Here is a 25,527-nt window from a genome sequence, read left to right on the forward strand (position 1 = left end):
TTGTCGTCGTCATCGTCCGGTAGCATCCTCTAGCAAGAGGCTTGCAGCAGATGAGCAGCTCTTCTCCATTTCTCTCTGTTTGTCGCCTCCGTCATTCTTAAACCAGTCCACTCCACGATGTCATTGAACCACTTTCTAGATGGTCTTCCGCGTCTTCTCTTCCCCTCAACTTTCCCTTGTAATATAGTTCTTGTCGGGTATCCCGAAAAACCTCTCAGGAGATGTCCTGCAAATTTGGTCTTTCTTTGCATAATATTCTTGAGCAGTGTTCTTTCCATCCCAACTCGCCTTTAAACTTCTTGATTTGATATTCTCTCTGTATAGCTAATATTTTCCATCTTTCTATAAAACCACATTTCCAATGCATTAATTCTTTCCATATTTCTCTTTCCGAGTGTCCATGACTCTCTTCCATAACTTGCAATACTCCAAACTGTTGTTTAACTATTCCAATTCTAACACCTATTTTAATATTCTTGTTTATTAAAATTCTCTTCATTTCCATAAATGCCGATTTAGCTTTGCCTATTCTTTTTCTAATGTCCAACTCTAAAGTTCCTTTCTCTGAGATCCAGCTACCTAAATATTGAAATCTTTCCACTTCGTCTAAAATCTTTCCTCCACATCTTATCGTTACATTATTTCATATTTTTCTGCCTATTATCATTATCTTGGCCTTCTTTGTGTTAATCCTGTCCGTACTCTTTTCAAGAGCTTTCAATTCTTTGAACAATTTGTTGTAATCCATTTTCATTTTCTGCGATCACCACTACATCATCCGCATATCTTAAGTTATTAATGATTCTTCCATTTATTTTTACTCCTTCTTCTACATCCTCTCGAAGCATCTGTTCACTATAAAAGTTAAACAATAATGGTGATAACTTGCATCCTTGACTAACTCCTCTCTCCATCAGGAATTCTCCTGTTTCTTCTCCATTTACACATACTAACGCTATTTGTGACCAATATAATCTCTTTAAAATTTCCAAGTCATAAGAGTCAATATCAATATTTTCTAGAATGTCAAAAAGCCTTTTATGTTTCACAGTATCAAATGCATTTTCAAAATCTAGAAATCCCCAAAACAACTTTCCACCATGGTTTAATGTTTTCTCCCCAATAATTCTTAGATAAATTATAACCTCTCTAGTTCCTCTGTTGGTTTGGAATCCAAACTGTTTTATATTTATTTCTTTTTCTATTTTATTATTAATTCTCTCTAAAATTGTTTGTTCCAAAATTTTTGCTGTGTAATTTATAAGACTTATCGTTCTAAAATTGTTACAATCTAAAACTCCCGTCTTTTTTTGGAATGGGGATTGATCTTCTATTGATCTACAAAAATTGATCTTCTAAACTCCTCTTGTAATTCTTATCCCTCATCATTTCCGTTAATAATTTGCCATAACACTTCCATACCTTTTTCACCCATATTCCTTATAAGTTCTATCTGTACACCATCTATTCCAGGGGATTTTCCTTCTTTCGTCTTTTGAATTGCTAGATTCAATTCCTCCCTCATGATGTACAGCCTCTGTCCACTATGCTCTTTCATTTGATTTTCTCCTCTTCCTCTCTCTTCATAAAGTTTACTAATATATTCTTCCCATCTCTCTAATATCTTATCTCTTTCTATCAGAATTTCACCTCTTTCATTCTTGACTGCTCCAATACTTTGCATCTTTCTCCTTCCTTATTGTAACCAACGAAAAAATGAATATTCCGTTTCGACGACTATGTGTTGACAACATTATGGCACCACTATGGAAATAATTTAGTTACAACCAATGGTATTTCACCAAGTCATGTTTCAGGAAAGGGATGAGTGGTTTTTGGTAACGAGAGTGCAAAGGTTAGATTGACAAATAGAGTTCCGATTCGGGGGTATGGGACCATCAGTAAGAAGGAGTTGGGTAAAACACCTTCACTTTAGGACCGGCTTTTAAGGTGGAGGAAGGGAAAAAACAGATGTGCACATTTATGAATATCTAATTGCTAGAGAAAAAATTGCAGCCGTGGTTAAAGGCACACTGAAATTTTATGCGGAAGACTATAGAATTCATGTAATTTTTTCAGCATAGTGTACACTCTTTGTAATATGATAACGGTCTTGTTACAATTTTTTAAGCAGTTCATGACAAAACAAATGTGTGTTGCAGAATTGCGTTGCATTTTGAAATTATAAAACATTTTATGCTTCTAGACAGGATAAATCACAGAACTTGGAAATGAGTATTTGATGATGAAAACAGTCTGCCCTCGTATTGTTTTTTAAAGTTTTCTAGCTTTCTTAAGGAATATCAAGAATAATCCACCGGCACATCCAATCCCACTTGCGGTATAGAAAAGACCGTCATAGCTTTTCAAGTTGTCTCTAAAATACCCTGAAAATAACAGAAAAAAATATTAGTGTTTGTTTATTTTTTTAACAGTTGAACATATACCATAGAGACGTGATCAAGAGAGAGAGAGAGAGAGGGTGAGCGGAGTAAGCAATAATATTCTTATTTATCACTACTGACCGACCTATAAAAGAAGAGGGATAGGAATCAAGCAAGTAAAAAACAAAAACAAGATACGAGGGTGGTCTGAAAAGTTCTCGTCCTAATAATGAAAAAACGAATTTATAATTTCAAAATTATTTTTCAACATAATCCCCTCAAGACTAATACATTTGCTCCGGCGCCATTATCCCGTTCCTGTAGTGATTCTCAGTAAGATCGGCAAAATACCCCCCCCCCCTACAGTTGCAATCACCTCTTGATTCGAAGAAAAATGCTGACCAGAGAGAAACAGTTTTAGTTCTGGGAAGAGATAGAAGTCAGAGGGAGCTAAATCTGGTGGAATAGGGTGGATGTTCCAACAATTCATATTGCAGATCCCTTAATTTTTCCATTTCCAAAACACCTTTGCAGGCAGGTACATTGTCCTGATGAAAGATGATTTTTTCTTCTGCAAGCCTGGTCTTTTCTCACGACTTTTTTCGTTTAGTCTGGTTAAAAGATCGGAATAATATTCCTCGGTTATTGTTTTATCCTATTCAAGATAATTAATAAACAAGATACCTTTAGCATACCAAAACACCGATGTCATGACCTTTCCTGCTGATGGAACCAAATTTATCTTCTTTGACGCTGAACAACCGGCTTCTATCCACTGTTTTGACTGCTGTTTGGATTCTGATGTGTAATGGTGAATCCAAGCCTCATTCATAGTGAATAAATCGACGCATACAATCAGTTTTATTCTTGTTAAAACGCTCCAAGCATTGTTCAGAGATTTTCGTGCGAGTGTGTTTTTGATCTGCTGTGAGCAAGCGCGGCACACATCTTGTGCAAAGCTTTTTCATTTGCAATTTTTCATACAAATTATATCCTACACGTTCTTTTGAAATACCTAGTCTCAGCAATTTCACGAGCTTTGACTCGCCGGTCATCCAATACCATATCGTGCATTTGATCAATAATTTCTGGCGTTGTTATACTTTTTGGACGTCCTGCACGTGGATCATTTTCAAGGCTGGTACGGCAGCGTTTAAACTCGGCAACCAATTTCTTAATTGTTGAAAACGAAGAAGAAGAGCGCCCATAAACTTTTATGAACTTGGAATGAATTTCTTTTGGCGGTAAACCTTCTTTTAGAAAGAATTTTATAACTGCAGGATACTCAATTTTATCCATTTCAAGGGGACAACACTTTGGCTTCAGACAGCTGTGAAACAAACTTCTTGATAGAATAACTTGGAATTTCTGATGACAGATGTACCAACTTCGAAAAAAAATCTTGCCGATATATTTTCCATCTATGGGCGAGGCCGAGAACATTTCAGACCACCCTCGTATATTTCATAATTAACCTTAAGGGAAAAAAGTCATTAGAATGTCTAAAAAATCATTAATAGATATTGCAGTAACAATATATAGTACAATTCTTGAAGGCATATCATGACTGCAATTCAGAAAAAAGCAGCGCAACTCCTGAAATTCCTTCAATGAATGAACAAAAACGAACATTTTTTTCTCATATCACTCGTTATCCATTTGACTAGTTCTCAACTCTAATCTCTCTCTCTTTTCTCTCCATATTCTTGAAGCCTACAAAATACATAGCACATATGCTATTCCTGTGCATGATGCAACTAATAGCAAAGAAATTTTGAAGAATCTGTGTGGGCGTATCGCATAAAGTGTATGGAATCCGGATCAATTATTTGATCTAATATAGGAGCCTTAGGGTATTCTGCCCTGAAAATGAATCTTTTCATTCCATAAGAGAGGCAAACCGGCGATATATATATATATATATATATATATATATATATATATATATATATATATATATATATATATATATATATATATTGATTGTTAAAGATGTTAAAGCCAAGCAATTTTATAAGCTAGGTTTTAATCCTTTTTCACAAGTAAGCAAACAGACAAGTAAGTCAAGTTTGCGCCTGAACATGGTTCAAGTCTGAGGCAACTCGTGGTAAAGGTGGAGTAAGCTCTGATCACTTTCCTTAGTATTTCCCCTAATGCAAAGCACATCCCCTTGCGGAGAAGTATGATGCTATGCATTAAAGGCAAGGGCCACTAGCCAGACCGGTTTCGTACTTTATTGAGGTCTCGTCAGTGGGAACCAGACCCAAAAAATGCCAAGGAGCAAGCAGAGCTTTCTCCACCTTTACCACGAGTTGCCACAGATCTGAACTATGTTCAGGAGCAAACTTGACTTATTTGTCTGTTTGCTTACTTGGGAAAAAAGGATTTAGTGTCAATTAAGTATAGATACTCTTTATGATGTTCATAGTTTAGTTAAGCTTCAGTGATTTAGTGTTTTTTCTTTTTTCTTTCTTTTGTAATCTCACCTGATTAAGGCTGTTAAGCCGAAACTAGTCGTGTTTTTATATTAAAACCTTTTTACTTAAATCTCGGTTCTAGTCATTAAATTCTTTATAAAAATATGCATGTTAACCGAGTTAATGATCATTCTTTCATATATATATATATATATATATATGAAATATATATATATATTTTCATATATATATATATATATATATATATATATATATATATATATATATATGAAATATATATATATATTTTCATATATATATATATATATATGAGTATATATATGGGCATCCACAGAAAATTTTCGGGGGGGGGAGGGGGGGGCAGAGCTTGGAGACAAATAATTGCATCAATAAATTTTTATAATTATTGATGTAATTAAATAACTACATCAATAAACATCTTTTAGCAGTTTTTAACATTTCACTCAGTGATTCATTAGACACAGAGGTCAAAAACACCGGTCGCTGTTCACAACAGTTCATTTTTGTTAAATTATTTGATCACTTAACATTAAAATTGAGTTATTTTCTTTTGGTTTATTAGTCGACCATAAATATTAAAAGATCTACACAATTGTTCAACAAGTTTCACCAGCTATTCTGTTTGGCTTCTTCAGATAAGAAAGTCGGTACAACAACGTTTAAAAGAAAAAAAGAAGAATGGAGTAGCACAGTAAAATCAAGTGATTTGACTTCTTTTAATTCCAACTGACTGTGCTACTCCAGTCTTCGTTTTTACTAAATTGTTGACAATTGTGTAGATCTTTTAATATTTATGGTCGACTAATAAACCAAAAGAAAATAACTCAATTTTAACAGTTCATTTTTTCACAAATCAGAAAAATATGAACCAAAAACACAGGAACGCCTGCTTTATTGTTGCAATAAAACACGTGTTCTAGGCTACCCGGCCATCGGCCGAAACAGGCCAACCCATAATAAATTTTAAGACAGAAAAAGCGTCCCATGTTCGAGGGCGTAAGATTGCATATTGCAATCACTTTTACGATTATAAATTGTGGAATTTTTTTCTCTATTACGGAAGAAGAGTTCCCCGTTGTCCCCTCCCCCACCCTGCAGACGCACATGACCGTATGATTGCATTTTTATCGATGTATGAAAGGTTTGAGAGTGTATAGCTCATCAGCGCTCATCTTAATTAGTCCAATGCTATTAATTGCAGAATAACTTGGAATACTTCTGCAGTGGGGGAACCATCGGTTTGTTTGAGGATTTATTAGAAAAAAACATTGAAGGAGAATGCTATATTTGGTTGCTATATTTGAAATACTCAAAGATGAAAATATATGAACCTTCATTTATAAGACACGTAAGAAGAGAAAAGAATAAGTGTGAGTATTGTGGTATTTAATGCTAAACGAATTATGAATAATTAACATTTGTGATATGTGTGTAACATTTGTGATATATGTGATTTGACTTATTCTGGAGGTTGTTGAAGAAGCTTAGGAATGGATGAAAGAGTGCTGTAAAAGGAGTTAGAGATGATAAAGGTGACAGAGAAAAATAAATCCTTGAAGTGTGGAGTAATTACTTTGAAAAACTGCTAAATGAAACAAGCAGTGATGACAGCATAGTGATAAAAAAACACTGACCAGGCATGCAGTCAGGAATACATATCCATACTTGAAGTAGAAAAAGCCATCAAAGGCTTGAAATGTGGAAAGGCAGCAGGAGTAGATGATATTCGGCCAGAAATGCTGAAGTATGGTGGTATAAAAGTCTTACAGTGGCTGCACTGCATAGTTCAGAAAGCCTGGACAGAGGGATGAATTCCCGATGATTGGGGTAGAGCTCTTATAGTACCCATATATAAAAAGGGAAATAAAACTGAATGTGAGAATTACAGAGGTATTTCCCTACTGAGTGTTCCTAGCAAGATCTATGCAAGTATACTTGAGAAACGGTTGAGAAGAATTGTGGAAGAAAAGCTTGGTGAAGAACAAGCTGGATTCAGGCCAAATAGAGGCTGTCAGGATCAGATCTTCACTTTACGACAAATAGTCGAGAAAGCATGGGAATATAACAAAGATCTGTATTTAAGTTTTGTCGATTTGGAAAAGGCATATGACAAGGTGCCAAGAGAGAAGCTATTCAAAACGCTGCAGTTATATGGTGTCAATGGGGCATTATATCAAGCAATACTTAGTCTTTATTTGAGTTGCAAGTCAGCAGTTAGAATTGAAGGAAGTACAGGAAGATGGTTTAATGTTAAATCTGGTGTGAGATAAGGATGTACATTATCCCCTCTGTTACTCATTATCTATATGGATCGCATTATGAAGGAAAGAGGTATTAAACATGATATCAAAATTGGAGATGTTAATGTCAGCTCTTTGCTTTATGCGGATGATGTTATACTTCTAAATAAATCCGCTACAAGTCTGCAAGATTCTCTGACTAAATTGAATAGCTGTTGTAATAGATATGGTATGAAGGTCAGCAATAAAAAGACAAAGACAATGAAAATAGGCAGAATCATTGAAAATGTCAAGTGTGTTGTGAATGGAGAACCTGTGGAACAAGTAAAACATTTCAGCTACTTAAGTACGATTTTTACTGAAGATGATAAATTAAATATAGAAATAGACAACAGAATCAGCAAAGCTGGTATGGTGGGAAGTCAGTTGAATAAATTCATATGGAATAAGAGAGACATTAGTCGGAACACTAAATTAGCTGTATACAAGACAGTGTTCAAACCAGTTTTAACTTATGGATCTGAGAGCTGGGTCAGAAGTAAAACACTTGACCAAAGACTAGATACCGCAGATATGAGAATCCTGAGAAAGATTATAGGCGTGAACAAATGGCATCAATGGCAATATCATATTAAAAATGAGGATATTAGGAAAGAACTTGACATTGTCAGCATCCAGGAATGCGTTAGCAGAGCTAATCTCAGGTGGTATGGTCACTTAAATAGAATGGGAGAGGAAAGATTAGCAAAACAAGTGTTCTCTGCCAGATTGGCAGGAAAACGACCCAGAGGAAGACCAAGATATAGGTGGATTGATACGGTACAAAGTGCCTTTGAAGATAGAAATATAAGATCTGATAATGTTGGAGTCTTGACAAGCAAGAGATTGATTTGGAGGAAAATTGTAGATAGGAAGTTAGTAATGATTTAAATTTTTCATGTAGTACTGTCATATCCTGTACACCCCTTGAGGGTACATGGCAGGAATTTGATGATGATGATGATGATGATGATGATGATGTGATATGTGTGCCCTATGAGTTGCTGGGTTAGCGAATAGCACGAGCCTATATCTAGACATGAATAAGTGAATTTATGATGGCATAATTAAAAAAAAAAAAGAACTTACGGGGAGAAAGAGAGCAGAAATAAATATGGTTTGATGGAGCAGCCAATCATTTTGTAAAATTTGTTGCCCATATCATATGTATTTGTTTGGGTTGTGTATAATTCGTCCTTTTTCCAAGAATTTTCTTTTGCTTACTGAGACTTTTGCTTACTTAATATCAAAATAAAATAAAACATTTTTTTACAAATGGAAATAATGATGCACACGTACCGATGAAAATTGGCATAAGAAGGCCAAAACATCCCAGAAGAAACCTGGACAAGCCAGTTGAGATTGCAAAGACCTCCTTTCCAAGAAATTCCTCAAACAACAGTTGGTATAATTGAACATTACACATTGTTGATCCTAAAATAATAGAACATACCATCAATGCAAAATAACTTCGACATGAAGGATAACAAGCTGTAGTTATTCCGATTATAATCATTGAAACGATGACAGTAGTCCTCTTGCTTAAACACTTTTGATCCATTAGCCAACCAACAATTACTTGAGATAACAGGCCAGCGACGCAATTAGCTGTGATGAGATAGACGCCATCACGGCTGACTCCTTTGTCATTGGCAAAGTCTATTATAACTGTCTGAAATATGATGTTATTTAAAACATGTCCAAACATCCCGAAAGTAATTATAATAAATATTGGAGATACCAAAACTGCTCCTGTTATTTTCAGTGTCGACCACGTGGAATCCAAAAACTTATGCCAGTAATTAATTTGTTTATTTTTCTCGATAAGACATGGTACTCTTTTGTGGGAAATGAGATGATTTCCTGTAGGCACTCTATTCCTCATTGGTGTCATTTCCTTGTCTCCATTCGACGTAACTAAATATTCGTTTTCTTTCACAAATGTTTTTTCTTGAATAACATCAGGGTGATGAGTCTTTGTTGAAACCACACTAGGTTGTCTCATTACAATTCCAGAGATAGTAACATTCATTACCACAGCACCTAGAATAAGAAATGTACCTTGGAATCCGTACGTGTCTAGTAACGTTTCTGTTATAGGTGGAAACGCTATGCCTCCAATAGACATGCCTGAAAAAACAATTCCAAATATCCTGGACTTTCTAGTTTGGAAATGTTGGCTGATTGTGACAGAAGCTGTTGGAAATAAAAGACCCATTCCTGTACCTAAAAAGGAAAAGTAAAATATCAGATTTTACGTTCATTAATGATAACACTATTCGTACCCAATAAACTGAAAAAAAAAAAAAAAAACATTTTAATTAAAAGAAGCAAAAATCCACATTATCTAAAAATATAAATTACTCTGACGATTAAAGGAAGGTTTTATAATTTTAAAATTTTATTTTTTATTAAAGAAGTTTTTGAAATAAAATTGTATGCTGAAAAAAAATAAAAAAAATTTACATCTTTAAGCATTCAGAGTTTGTTAAAATGCATTACTACACCATTTAATGTTAAAGATAAAAATTTATAAATTTCTTTAGTTGAAAAACTGTTTTCTAAATCTAATCAGAATGGGAGAGCTAGTGGAACGCAAATTTTTGGGTCCACTAGCTGTCCCATTCTTTATGGCTTTGCAGAAACCAATTGTTTGCTGCAACCGAATGATGTGAGCGGTAGTGAATGATATTATAGTTTTCTTCGTCTTCCTAGAAGACGAAGAAAACTATAATATCGAACTTCTGACATATCCAAGATATAACTTTAAGCTTTAATGAATCCAATAACGACGCCGAAATAAGGGACAAAAGAAAATCACCTCCGATGAGGAGGAGCAATAACTCTAAGAAAAGAATATCTTTCGTGCCAAAAAACAAACGGAAAACAGTTGCTACCAGTTGCTACCAAAGAAAGAGCAAAAAATCAGAAGCTCCGGAGCAAAAATAATGTTGAAGGTATCTGCATTGAGCCAGTAGCAACACCCGATTATCATACAGATCATAATCTTCACTTATGTATTACAAATGGGTACAGATTATGACGTCACTCTAGACAGCTTAACGAATGTCTACTGATTAGTGCTACTCCAATCATAAACTTCTCAGTATAGATTAACGCTGTAATAGAGAACTTTGCAAAGAAAATAGAGTGAGCGTTGGCTAAAATTACTACTACAACACTTCGACACATTATTACTACAGTTAATAGTGGAAGAGAAAATTGTAATGACTAAGGCTATACTATCTGTCATTATGGAATCTTAGGAATCTGTTTCAACAGAAAATTCCTTTATTTTCTTGACATTCCACCGAATTATCTTTAAACAATGCACATCTACGAAACCTGCTACGTTCGCCTGAAAACAATGTTCAGTTTGAAAATTTTACTTTACTTTATTTATTCCTCCCTCTTCTGCCTTTTACAGTGTCGAGGTTTTTTCCAGCTAACTGCAACCGTAACTCAAGGATAAGGTGGTTAGTCCTATGCCTCCCAGTGTGTCATATGTTTGCAGTTTCGTATGTTTACGGGCATATGATTTGCCTGTTCTGGGAGACGAAAAACCCGTGTTTCCGGGTGAAACTGGGGTTTCTTGAAACTCACCTTTCGTCGAAAGATAAAAGACCAGATAAAGTTTCCTCACGTCACTGACGGGAATCGAACACAGCTTTTTCCAACCAAAAGGCTTCGTCCATATCGACTGAGCTACGGAGGTTCTCCGTTTGAACTACCTGAAGTCTATATGATGCCCTGTTCTTGTGTCAGACTTTATATCGGTCAGATGGGGAGAAGTTTCGAAATCCGTAAGAAAGAACACACAGGCGCTATGGAAAATAAAATGCTAGAAAAATATGGTTTCGGTGCACTTCTTATCAAATTATCATGATATGGATTGACTTCCGCTTTCATGCCATACGTGGAAGACAAGCTTTTTCGCTATCATGTTTAAGGAGTGTTCTGAAGTGATCAGTTCAAACGGTACTTTAAACAGAAACTAGATTCTTCTACTTCATGACATTTGGTAATCTCTTATTCGTTTGTGCAAATAGTTATATTTGCTATAGATAGTTATTAGCTATAGTTATTAGCAGAAAGCTATAGATAGTTATTAGCATAACGGAGGTGTTGTGCTAATAACTATCTATAGCTTGACACAATAGACAGAAGAAAGATGCATGTAATGGCATGAGTGATTAACTATTACTTTATCAAATGCTTTCGTTTATAAAATGAGAAAAAATGCTGTTGAATTTGATCTTTTATCATATTCTATAGTGCCCTTCCTGACGGTGATGTATAGTCAGATATAGTACAGGTAAAAGTTAGATGTATAGAGAAACATCTAACTTTCATTTTTGTGATTTAAGTCGCATCAAATTTAATTATTTATTCAATTACAGAATATACATATATTATAAAATTGTTTTAATGTGTTGAAATCGTTTTACTGGTTATATCAATTAAAATTCGTATAAATTTCCTTATATCTTCATATGAATCCTTGTTTATATCCCCCCCCTTTCCCCTCCTTTTATATCATAAAACTTACCAAGAAAGAATCCAAAGAAGATTGATAACCACAATATACCTTTTGCAAATACACACATTGTTATTCCAAATATAGAGAAAAAACTACCAATTAGCGCCACTTTGCGCGTCCCAAAGTTGAGAATTAGCATTCCTCCAAGCAAAGCTGAAAGTATAAATAATATCATCTGTAATAATATGATCATAAAAGCAAAATAAGCAATTTAAAGGTCTCTTTGTAAATAACCATAAAAATATGTGCATACTCTATGCACCTCATATTGGCTTTCGGATCTAATAATACATTTTTTTGAAGAATCGATAATAAATCCGGAGAACTCATAATTTAAATAATATAGGCATGAAAACGATTTTAATATAATTTATAAAAACAAATATTAATGGCTTTGTGGAAACCTTTGTTTGTTGAGTAAAGAATAGAAACACGAATATAATTTCTTGTGAAGTACGATTTGCTTTCAGACAAAGCGAAAAAAAAATTGCAATAGAAGGTGATCGACTTGGCGTAAATACCCAATAATAAATAAATAAATATATATATATATATATATATATATATATATATATATATATATATATATATATATATATATATATATATATAAATATATATATATATATATATATATAATCAGAGATAGATGGCCCAAGGCTATCACTAATTAAGCGGTACACAGTGAAGAGAGACGGCTCAAATGTGCCGCCATCTCGTGGTCCCTAACCCTAACACAATATATTTAATGTCTGAAATAATGTGGGTTCTACGGTCGATTTTCTTGAGTTTACGGAACGAAAAACCCGAGTTTCCGGAGGAAAAACCCACTTGCCCGTGATCGGCTAACTCGGGAACCGGTCGAAAAAAGGCTTAGAAAAATTTCCTCTAGTCTCCGACTAGACTCGAAACCAAGTCTTCCTTCGTGCGGCCAAGCACCGTGCTGTACAAACGCTACATCCACTGAGCTACACAGGCTCGAATTTTTATTTTTTATTTTATTATATTAATTCTCCTGGAATCAATGACTCATTGAAGGAGAACCAAGTTTACATATATTACAAAAAAAAAACTCACAAACTTATCAAGGGAAAATCTATCCTCTCTCAACATATATGTCCTAAACTTACACTCCTTCATAAAAAAATTCACAACATAATCAGACAATATATTCTTCTCACCCACCAATGTTACTGTAATTAAGTAATTAAATAATTAACTCAAAATAAATAAACTGAACAAATACTACTTACCCACTTATTCATGCCTTCCTTACTCAATTTTCAAGTGTGGTTTATTATTTCTCGTCCCTTCGTTTTGTTCCACAGTTTCAAATTTTCTATTGTATCCATATTCAACAGCCTAAATGACTCAATTATATCACCTTTCGTCTTCTATCTGACAAGCTCTACAAACTCATCTCCGCATTATCTCTTCATTCTCTTCAAATCCCAGTGACTAGATTTGAACACATAATCCACATGTGACCTGATCAGTGCCTCACTGACAATGGAATCACTAACATTTTATCTCTGCTGATTAATGTTCAGCTTAATATGGCAGCAATCCTCTGAGTTATGTTTACACTTTGCAACATACCTCTTAAATTTCAAATTTTGAATCACCATCAACCCAAGATTCCGTGCTTCCTCCATTACACTTTCACATCCAGATAATGCAGTGTTCTATCTGGTGATCCCACAAATCAAGGCCTTGTAACGTTAAACTGAAACCTTCAATATCTTCTGTCCTTTCCAACTTTTTCGTATCCTAATGAGGGGCTACCATATCAGCACTACTCTCAGTAACTTCCGTACTTCACATTATCCGCAAACCACTGACAATCTGTTTGAATCCAAGTGGTATTATCAATGATATGAGCAATAATAGTCCAATTGCAGAGCCTATGGAACCAGACTGGTCATATTTTTTTCCTGCTATTACTCCCCTATGCAAAATTCATTTATATCTATCAGATGGCCAACTATCTGTCCATTCCACTCCACTAACCCATATTATCTAAATCTAGCTTAAATACCAGCCTATCGGGACACTATCAAATGCTTTTACAAAAGATACTTTCCGTAATCAACTACTTTATAAAAAATTAACATGACTACTGAAACAAGCCAGCCCTTAATAAATCCGTAATGACAATTACAAATAATATTATTCTCATCTTCTCAGGCGTATGTTCTAGTCATTGTCAATTTCTCTCGTATCTTAGCAACCACAGAAGTGATACAAACGTATTTATAGTTTTAATGTATCCATTCATCCACCCATCCTTATGTAGAGGGGATATCTTATCATCCTCTCATTTCCCACAGACTTTTCCGTCGCAAGACATTCATTAAAGAGACAGGTGAATGGTGCTGTTAGTTCTTTAACTCATTCCTACCGAACGTGAAGCAATTTCATTCAGTCCTACTACCTTTCTCTCATCAGAGTACTTGATATTCTAAATGCATTCACCTCGTACTCTAATAAAAAGCAATGGATATGCACTTAACTTCTAATAATTTCTCTCTACATCCTCTTTGTAATATAACTTGCCTCACCAGAATCAAACACTAATACAATATCCATTCAGCAGCTCTTGCATATCATTCACCTTGGTTACTCGATCATATGTTCCATCTAGCAAGACCATTCTTCCACAATTATTCCTTTTCTTGCCACATAATGAAAGTATTCCTTGGAGTGTCAGTCTCCTGTCATATTCTGATGTTCTCCTGCTTACTAGATTAGTCATCTTTTCCCCTTGAATTTTATGATCCACATGCAATGTTTACCACCTCTCACTCTATACTTTTTCCATAACTTGTTTCTCATCTACAATTCGTTTATAATATCTTTAGCCAACTATTTTGCCACAATTTTTCACTCGGAATTTGCTATGCTAACAAATGATTCTTAAATATCTTTCATGCACTATTGCCTTTTTTACTTCCAAATCCTCCGTTCACGTCATACACTGCCTTAGGTTCTAATATGATTAAAATCGCTTACCTAGTAATTCCATATCCGATCCTTTGTATCCAAAACTTTCGGATGCATATGCACCTACCTCTTTGATACTACATGGTCGCGCTCACCACTCAGGGTAGGTATGACATTTATTACAATCAGTTCCTCTGACGCTATAACAAAATTCAGACACTTGATCTTTGCACTCTGTCTCAACACATACCAAATCTGTCCATCAGAATTCCAGAAAGCCTTCTTATTATCATATGCTACTACCTCTATCCAATGCATATTGTCATAACAGAAATAATTTATAATGATCGCCTGCTTTTCTCACTTGCCTGAACATTTCCTGTTCTTCACACTCTACATTCTCTGGCGTTTAGCAACATTTAACCATATATCTGTTCATGATCACCTACAAATCATCTCTCTCTCTCTCTCTCTCTCTCTCTCTCTCTCTCTCTCTCTCTCTCTCAAAGCCATGCTCATTATATTCCTTCTGACCCCTTATACTAAGGATACTGAAGAAACAAACAATGAATTTATGTAAATATCTTTCTATTTTCAGTTCATTTTGGCTTTCCAATGACAGACGAGTTTACCGGCCTCATATGGAGGTGGCAGAGGTTTTCTCCCGGAAGCCGTTTCTCACCCCCGCAAACTGGGAAGAAGAAAACAGGAGTTAACAGGATTAATATACATAGACTTCATAGTCTTAGCCTCTTCTGTAATAATTGTAAATAATTCCAATCCAACGTAATTCCCCAAAATAATACATAGATAGATAAATAAATAAATTATTTCGGAAATCAGAAAAGCAAGACATAGGTATAGTTAATCGCACGTAATCCCATTCTCCAACTATCAGTTTTCAGGCTTATAAGCGAAAATGGCATTAATGCTTTTTTGTTGTTTTTTTCTCAAAAGGAGTAAAAGCAATAAAATGTTTTTATGAGGCCTATTTTTTGCTTGGGATGGTGGTGTGAGGTAGCATGAAGAAATCGTTCTGTATTTGTTGGCTTTCTATAAATGGAGAAAGATATTCTGTTTTCTTTTCTTTTAATACAGCACCTACAAGAAACTTAAATAAACAAGACTACAAGAACGCAGTTACCCTTCCTTATATCAAAAATGTAACAGATAAATTAGCCAACCTTTACAAGTACAACATAAAAGTGACTTCTCTGCCACTTGAAAAAATATCAAAATCTCTTCATCCTCCGAAACCTCCACATCACCCAATGAAAAAACCAGGAGTTTATAATATTCACTGTTCCTGTGGCATCTGCGGCGTAGGCCAGACGGGGAGATCGGAAGAAATCCGCATGAGCGAACATCAAAAGGCTGTACAAAAAAAAAAAAAAAAAAAAAAAACCAGAGAGAAAGAGAGAGAGAGAGAAAGAAAATAAGTCTGGCTTGGCATTTCACACAGCTTCTACTAGTCATGGTGTACTCTGGGACAGAACAAACATGTCCTACATTGATAAAAACTGTGTCACAAGAAACTTCAAAGAGAGCAAATATGATTAAAATTCCTACATTGATAAAAACTGTGTCACAAGAAACTTCAAAGAGGGCAAATATGATTAAAATTCCTACGCAATGCAACAAAATCCAAAGTTTGATTTTAAATCAAGTTTGGTCATCGTTTATTAAAAATTTACCCGGTTCAGACCTCGGATAGAGTGAAAGTTGTTCACTTTCACTCTGTCCGAACCATAACGCGATATAAAATAGCATTGTTTCCAAATAACACATATTAACTGTTGTATAGATCTGTTATTCGGTTTTCTAACGAACGAACTTTTTTGATGTTCATAATACCAATAAATGAACTTGTTTTTTCGTAATTTCTTATAGTTTGTGCTTTAAACTCTTAGTTATCTTTACCCCTGAAGATGTTAGTCTGACGACTAACGAAACTTGTCGGGTTTGTTTTTTAGTACTCGTTGAGTTTTAAAAAACAGTTTTTTTAATAAAAATGTGGTCACAAAACCGGAATAATTCGATTGAACTTCTTAACCACAGAAACCTCCGAGTGATTATAACTTAGTTTCACCTTAGTTTCACATTAAAATGGATAAGCTTATGCTTAACTATTACACATATATGTCCTTTAAATTTTTTACAAAATTATCGAATGAGTACGAAGAGTGAATTTGAAAACATGCTATGAGGTACATGAGTAGAATAAGTTGGCATAAAATTAAACATCAATAAATTATACAAAAAATAAATAAAAAGTGATTAAAAATCCTTATTCTGTCCACGATACTAATGTTTATACACATTAGTATTGTGACACACACACACACACATACACACACACAGAGGCTTCTAATGAAACAAATGTCATAAACAGTTGACACAACACTAATGAAGGTTGATTGCCGCTTCCGACAACAAAAAAGATACAACAGGTAGCGTCACTAGTTTCTTCTATTTTCGAAAAGTTCGGTTTCTTTTTGGACAGAGGGTGTATATTTAAAAAATACTCTTTTAGTTAATTTGACTATCTAGAGCTACGAAATATATTGTTTCTGTCTGACGTGATTAATCGAGTCATTATTAATATTACTTAACAACGTCTAGCGATGCGAAGGGATTATGATAATTGTATGAACAAATACATTACTTACATGTTATCTGGAATGTTGACCCATAAAGACTAAATGGCCAGGCGGATATTTCTCTCGAGTGGTCAAATTTTTTCATGGTTGCCACAAACAGAACTCCATTGGATCTCTGCAGTCCAAAAATAAAAAACAAAATAAGAAAACATGATAGGACCATCAGACACTTTGAAGTATTTCCGACCGTCATTTTCAATGCTTCACATCACGCCACACGTTTCAAGAGTAAAGTGAAACAAGCAAAGAAGTTTGCAAGCCCGGCTGCAAGACTTTCGAAAACGGATGTGATGTCATTATTTAAAGTCCATTCCGTTATCTGAGGTTGCTTAATCAGCACTTTGAGCTAGACATTATTTTTCTTTCTAATATTTTAAAGTTAGCCTCTAAACACTTCCAGACAAATCTGAACCAGTTTAATAGGACTGATTAGATATGAAGGGGTAAGGTTAGGCTCAAGGTGTTCTTTACTGATAACTAAAACATAATAAATTTCTTTAATACTTTCAATAAACTTTCATCGATAACTGAAACAATTCGCATATTTGCTTTATACTTGGCGTAAAGATTCAGCTATATTTTCAAGTCAAGAAAGACTTTCAATTGCGAGACGAACGGTAAGAAATAATTTATATTTGACAATAAATTAACATAAAATTTGTGGAATCTTATAGCTTCAAATAATGCTCTGAAGGATAAATGACAGTGTAGTGCCATTTACTCTTCCTTTCGGCGTATTGATAGTGACGTTAGTTTGGTAGAAGACACTTATATTTTTAAATTGATGCAGCCGTAAAGCATGCTCTTAAATTTATTAACTACTACTAAAAAATAATACCTTGCTGTTTGTATATTACGAGTAAATAACATAATAACGGAACAATCTTGAAAGAAAGAAAAACAGACATCGACTCTGTGCAAAGACAATGAACCGTGTCATAAGACTGCTGCTATAACTACGACGCGTGTGGATATGAATGTTTATGGATATACACTTGACGGACCTCCACAGAGCCCTGATCTCAACCCTACTGAACATCTGTGGAATGAACTAGTGCTTCGACCGTGGTCAAGTCCTGAACTGTTGTGGGGCGAACCACAAGAGTTCAGGACCTGATTCCATGCTTACAGGAAGAATAGTCCAAAATTCATTCCCGTTGATCGCTGCCGTACGCTTGTGGAAAGTATGTCCTGTAGCACTCCTGCAGTCACCTCAGCGAAAGTCCTATATCTTATTAAGGTGGGCGCCATGGCTGTGTATCCACACTATGATGTCAGTTGACTTCTTTACAAGCAGTGCGTATATGATTGATGAGGTGAGAATGGATCAGTAGGATGATAATTTCCTATAGTCATGCTGCAGTTGTCCAAATAATTACAGTGACCACCTGAGGCTACAGTGAAGGCATCTGCAAGTGCCACACATCGAATATTATTCGGAATGTAGCATATGAAAAAATGAATACCGAGAATATTATGTCTATAAGAGAAACAAGCAGTTACCACTAATAAGAGTGAATGAATATTTCGGACATTATCATTTGGACAAAAATACACTGAGCTCTCAGTCATGGTTCCTATTTCTTCTTGTGTGCGGTCATTGCAACATCGTGAAATGGCGTCATGGCTTGAGCATGTTTTCGTGACACTTGTTTGCTACCTACATGAACACTGTTATCCACGAGCAAGGATTAATAAGCTTGACTATATTATAAATTACCTCCGGCAAACATGGGCTAAAATTGTAGAAAAAAGAAAGCGATCTTACAATCAAGAGACCAAATACATACAAAATTCTACAATTTGGTATGTATTTGGTAAAAGAAAAAGTGAAATTGACTGGATTTCTTCCATAACTTATGGCAAGAGAGTGATGAAACTAAAACTGATATGATATGATACTAATTACTAACTAAACAATGGAAGAAATAACATTGGAATAAGGCAATTATCATTCCAATATACAGGGTGGCCATAAATTAATTTTCCCTCTTTGGAGATATATGTAGCTAAAACTAATACACGGAATGAGACCACATTTTATATTGAGAGTTTCGAAGGCATGGAGAGATGAATTCCGCAAAAAAAAAAAAAAAAGATTTAGGACCAAACGTCGCCGATAGGAGAAATTTTGGCGCTGGTGGAGCCGAAAGCAGTCAAATATTTGCAGTAAACGCAGGTAAAAAGGATTATGCAAATTTTTCTGTGCGTATGTGACAGCAGCGCCATCAATTCCACTTAAAAAGGTATTGGGAACGTTCAGGCAGTTATTCGAATGACTGACGAATTGTGCTCAATATGCGTCCTACTTTGCCTCGGCATGCTTTACTTAAATTGTTTTACCTTAAACAGTGCGATGCCGTAGCGGCCCGTCGGGAATTTAGAAGGCTTCATAACCTGCGTACAGGTCCTATATCAGCTGTAGCACTGAGAGCTATGATTAAGAATTTTGAAGAAACTAGATCACTAGGCGTCAGACCTGACAGAGGACGGAAAGCACTGAAAGAAGAGACAGTAACAGACGTTGCTACTGCGGTGTTCGACGACACAGGGACCAGTACTGATCCAAGCGCTCGTGCCATAGCTCGCAAACTTCATATGGCTTATGGTACAGTCTGGAAAATCTTAGGGAAAATGCTTCACTTCTATCCGTATAAGTTCAGTCGTGTGTAAGCACTAACTACCACAGATTATGATAAGCGCATGACCTTCACACTAACGTTTCTTGTCTGAATGGAGGTCGACAATGACTGGCCTTGGAGAATATTGTGTGGTGATGAGGCTCATTTTTATCTAAATGGGTCGGTCAACACTCACAACTGCAAAATTTGGGCATTTAAACATCCCCAAGAGATCCAGCAAATACCATTCTCCAAAAGTAACCGTGTGGTCCTTTTATGAAATCGGCTGTGATGCCAATTTCATAATAGGACCATAATTTTTTGAGCGTATTACCCCTACAGGTCCTGTAACCTGCTTCATTACTGGAGAGATTTATCGACGAATGCTGGATAATTTTCTCATGCCTGCATTGCAGCAAAGACAGTGTTTGGACTGCATAATTTTTATGCAAGATGGAGCACCGCCACACACTGAACGTTCAGTACAGCGCCTTTTACGTCAGCATTTCAGTAATGAGAGGGCTATCAGTCAGTTCTTTCCAACGGCATGGCCGCCGCCTCGATCCCCGGACATCACTCCATGTGACTTTGGCTGTGGGGGTATTTGAAATCCGTTGTGTATGTTGGTGGCGTTCCCAACTTGCGTGTCTTGAAAGAGAACAGAAAACGGGCTGTTATGAACATCCAATCCGATTACATACGCTCCGCTGTATAGCATGTCGCATACCGGATGCAATTTGCTGTACACAAGAAAGGTCAGCACATTGAAAATCGTGTATGTGCTCTAGGGGATCCTGATTCTGATGAATAAAACATTATTTCCTGTGAGTTCAATCTACATTAATTTCTGTGTCTCTCGCAAGTTGTTGTTTTAGTTTAATAATAATAATAATAATAATAATAATAATTTTTTATTGTTCTTTCAAATATTTACATATGTAAAATGATCATCTATTCAGTATATTATTTTACAATGTTGAGTACTTTATGCTACATATAATGAGATTTCAATAGTAATGATGATAAGCGTGATAGCCTTGCGCCAACTATCTCTGATAGGGTACCAGTGGAGATTGAATTTCTCACTCAGTCTCCAAAAGTTAGATAGGATTGAACGGCCTCGCCTACATCTATATATGGAAATAAAAAGGATTAGTTGATTTTTTTTATCATTGTAATGCGCCACATATCCAACTGGAATGGGTGACGCGCCTGTCACTTACACTGTTGAAATGTGTTATTATTTAATTTTATCTGCCTTTAATGTAATTATCCGTTTGTTTTCGGCTCCGTTAGCGCCAAAATTTCATTTCCCCTACCGGCGACTTTTGGTACTAAATCTTTTTTCGTGGAAATCATCTCCACATGCTTTCAAAAGTCTCAATATAAAATTTGGTTTCATTCCGTTTATTGGTTTTTAGCTACGGATGCCTCCAAAGAGGGAAAGTTATTTTGTGGCCACCCTGTATATAAAAGGCGATAAGTGTAACTATAAAAACTACAGATGAATATCTCCTAAATACTCGTTATGATGTGACTGCGTGAAATCGCGGAAATTTATAAATCGTCAGAGGCATTTCCTAGTATTATCTTAATGGCATATGAAATCACATAATATAAGCCTATATAGGTCAATGGAAGTGACATTTGTAATCTCTGTGCTTTCCTGCCCAGAGAGAAACTTAAGTTCTATTCTAGCAGCTGACTTGATGAGCTTTTTCCTGGGTTAGTCGATATGTGGAATAATCAAGTAAGTTTTTTCTCTTGGAAGGTTTTTCGTTCCATAAACTCAAGAAAATCGACAGCAGAACTCGCTTTGCTTCAGACAGTAAAATATTCTGTTAATGTTAGGAACATTGAAATGGCAGCACTTGTCAGCTGCCTCTCCTCACTGGATGCCTTTTGGGTTTAATGATTGTCTTGTGTCGGCTGTCTCTGATTGACTACCAGTGGAGACTGGTAGTCAATCGGAGACTACCAGTCTCCACTGGTAGTCTCTGATTGACTGTAATCAGAGACTGGTAGGATATGGCTACACGGCTTCACATTCACCCTATAGGCGAATGTGATTTTTTTAATCCATAAAATTTGACTTTAAAATTGCCTGAATATTACACAAGCGATGTACAGATTTAATAATAATAATAATATAGTAAAATACAGTAAAACAGTACTAGGATTAGGGACATCGAGACGGCGGCACTTGTCAGCAGTTTCTCTTCACCGGATGCCATGTATAATGAGTGATAGCCTTGGGCCAGCTTGGGCCGGTGAAGATTGAACTTCTATCTCAAGCATCAAAAGTTAGATTAGGGCTACAAGTGCTTCCATAGCTCAGTCGATATAGTCGAAGCCCTTTGGTTGGAAAGACCTGAGTTCGAATCAGGTCTAGGATGCAAAGAACCTTTATTAGGGATTTTTAACTAAGGTGAGTTAGCCGGTCTCATACGGTGGTAGGGTGTTTTTTCTACTTGAAACTCAGATTTTTCTCCTTTAGAACAAGTAAACCGGCCATTAGAGCACACGAAATTAATATACATAATACAATGAATATAGGAAACAACAGTTGGTACCCATAGCAGTGTCCTGGTTAAGGGTTCACCCCTATCCAGGCACCAGCTAAGGGATAAAAAAAATATAGGGTTAAAACGGCCTCACCTAAACCCTACATGGGAATGAAAGGCGTTAGCTGATATTAATATATAATACCGATTATAAGTTATGTGCACAAATATTAACTTTAAAACTTAAGTCATATGTAGAACACAAAATTTGTGAAGAACAAAATGACTTCCGTAAAAAAGGATCGTACATTGACTCAATTTTACATTAATAATCTGATTGGAAAACACTAGGAATTCAACAGAGAAAAACATAGCATTTGTATATTACCAGAAAGCATTTAACCGAGTCTTAAGGAACAAACTATGGCCAGTTCTCCAGAATCTAAACATTCCAAATCAACTGCTAGTTGCAATAACTAACATGCTTCAAACCAACCAAATAGAAAGAAGAATCAATGAAAAAGTTACAGAATGCAAATCAATGAACAGAGGGTCCATCGAGGATGCCCAATCTCACCACTCTTTTTTAATATCTATACGGATAAAACAGTCCAAGAAACATATAAAACCAACATTTGCCTTGGATCGTGGAACTATATTTGATGCCCTTTTCTTTGCAGATAATTACAGCAAGAAAGGAAGATGAATTCCAAAGATCAATATACTCCTCATATATAATTGCTAAAAAATTGGAATGCAAATAACGAGAGACAAAAGAAAAATCATGGATTTTAAAAGACCATCTCCAGTCAAAAGTAAAATCATGATTGAAAATAAAATTTTAGAACAAACGAATTAACTGCGTCAAATACCTTGGATGGGCTTTATCATATACAAAAGATGCTGACATTTATATCAAAATTTTAAACTTTCTAAAGATCACAGGAATGATCAATAATATTTTCAGCCATCACCAAATTCAAAAAAGCATACAGAAATTAGCAGTAAGAGTTTATAAAGTTTTGGCAAGACCTTCTCTGCTACACAGAAGTGAATTATGGACCATAAAACTGTAGAAGGAAAAATAATAAAAACTGGAGAAATGGAATTCCTACGATGGACAGAGATATCCCAGAGAGTGTAGCCTGCGATGCAGGCTGTAATTTCTGGGATAAAATATTAAAATTAAAAAAAAAAAAAAAGAAACACAGAAATATATAAAGAACAACAAAAAATGGACTCAGTATTGTATAAGGTATACTAATACCGAAAGAAGTGAATTAAATATATCGCAAGAATGGACGGTTCAAGACCATCCAAAAATACTCTGATACCGATAAGCTCTTCTCCCATTTTGACATTTCACTATCTCTAATAATTCTATCCGTTAGTTCATTTACCTGATGCCTTCAGGAATGTGTTTGTTAAACATCCATTTGTTTGATAGCTACAGATATTTTTTCGAAATTAGTATAAGAAAAAAACTAAAGGAGGCGTGTGTTTCTTATAGAATTCGAGTTCTTTTTACTCGCGCTGCTCACTATTAATAGTCTGCTTTTCTAAATCGTTTACATACACTATGCATAATTCTTTATATTGTATATATATATATCAGTTGTATTATATAATAAAGAAATTGGTTTTTGAATACACTATATTTTGAACCTATTATTATTATGTTTTCTTCATAAAGACATGAATAAAGTGAGTGTGGTTTATACATTTTTATTCAAGTATATTCGCCTATTTAATAAGGATGTGGTTCTATTTTTATTTTATTTTATTTTATTCATATGCGAGTAGAATTGCAATTCAGGAATTCCATATTCGCTATGTTAACGATTTCCTAATAAGCTTATTATTATTATTATAAATAAACTGGGTTTCATTCCTATTCTGCTCCTCAGCAAAATCCTGATATTTACTGCAGCAGTTTCCGTCGCTTACATTGGTGACCTTTCTCTCAAGATCTCTAGTTTCCTCAAAGGTAATGGTATAATAGTGGCTTTCAAGCCTATTTTACGATGTTGACTTCGTTCGTCCACAACCCCTTCTACAAACATCCTGCAGTCTATAATGTTATTGTGGTCTCTGTTACATAGACCAGACATTAGAAGGTTTTGAAATAAGAGAGAAATTACACATTGGAGACGTCAACAAAGAAGAGAACTCGAGCCAGGCTTTTCATTCTCCCGCCCCACAGAGCACAGCACAATATTAATTCCAATGAGAGGTCCGTGCTTTACATTGAAGAGAACTTTGGTTTACAACATGTAAGAATCTACTATGGTGACATTTTCAAAGGTGCATCTGCACGCAATGCTGAACAATGGAACTCGTTCCATTTCTCCTTCACGTGGTTTTGTTCATCTTGAAATCGTAACGGTTCCTACATGCTCTATTTTAGTAATCTTATAGTTCGTGTTTCCCTTTAGTGCATTTAGTTTTATGTATCGTTAACTTAAAAAAAAAAAAAGCCAAAGTTAATATAGAAACTAGTAGGGGTGCTTATTTCTGCATTTACGACCAAATAAAAGTCGGTTTTGTCGAAAGTCTCCGTACCAAATATGAACAGTAAAAATAAAAATAAAATAAAATAAAATAAAAAAACCAGTTAACGCCCTTTTGGAGACTGAGTGGGCAGTTCAATCTCCACTGGTACCAATCAGAGATAGATGGCCCAAGGCTATCACCAATTAAGCGGTACACAGTGAAGAGAGACGGCTCAAATGTGCCGCCATCTCGTGATCCCTAACCCTAACACAATATATTTAATGTCTGAAATAATGTGGGTTCTACGGTCGATTTTCTAGAGTTTACCGGACGAAAAACCCGCTTGCCCGTGCCAGAGATCGACTAACTCGGGAACCGGTCGAAAAAAGGCTTATAAAAATTTCCTTTAGTCGACTAGACTCGAAACCAAGTCTTCCTTCGTGCGGCCAAGCGCCACATGCACTGAACTACACAGGCTCGATATGAACAGTTATTATTATTATTATTATTATTGTCATTATCATCATCATCATCATAAAAGAGCGGTGTAAAGGAATATGTAAACAATTTTGCTCCTTAAGCAGTTTATTTCTTGCAGGAATTTTCCTAGAATAAATCTGACTACTTTGATTTTTTTTTGTGTG

At 35.4% G+C, this 25,527-nt stretch overlaps 1 protein-coding gene across 1 annotated transcript; it reads right to left on the reverse strand.

Moving 5' to 3' along the window:
* Positions 1-2,023: 2,023 nt before the first annotated feature.
* LOC150109997 (monocarboxylate transporter 9-like) lies at positions 2,024-17,476 on the reverse strand. The gene is made up of 4 exons (XM_090390503.1): positions 17,275-17,476; positions 11,672-11,815; positions 8,422-9,348; positions 2,024-2,387 (listed from the first exon to the last, which is right to left on the reverse strand). Exons 1-4 carry the CDS (start codon positions 17,456-17,458, stop codon positions 2,275-2,277), a joined length of 1,368 nt encoding a protein of 455 aa, XP_090246629.1. The 5' UTR covers positions 17,459-17,476; the 3' UTR covers positions 2,024-2,274.
* Positions 17,477-25,527: the final 8,051 nt, after the last annotated feature.

The sequence above is a fragment of the Typopeltis vanoorti genome, chromosome 1 (genome assembly GCF_054136105.1).
Source record: "Typopeltis vanoorti isolate ZY-2024b chromosome 1, IOZ_Tvanoo_1.0, whole genome shotgun sequence".
NCBI lineage: Eukaryota > Metazoa > Arthropoda > Arachnida > Uropygi > Thelyphonidae > Typopeltis > Typopeltis vanoorti.

Bases quoted from the DNA above. Each gene is read 5' to 3' on its own strand.
- LOC150109997 (XM_090390503.1), bottom strand. From the start codon at position 17,458: ATGACGGTCGGAAATACTTCAAAGTGTCTGATGGTCCTATCATGTTTT. The intron at 11,816-17,274 runs GTAAGTAATGTA...TTATACTTTCAG, and splicing joins GTCAACATTCCAGATAACAT to CTTTGCTTGGAGGAATGCTA. The intron at 9,349-11,671 runs GTAAGTTTTATG...TTTCCTTTTTAG, and splicing joins CTTCTTTGGATTCTTTCTTG to GTACAGGAATGGGTCTTTTA.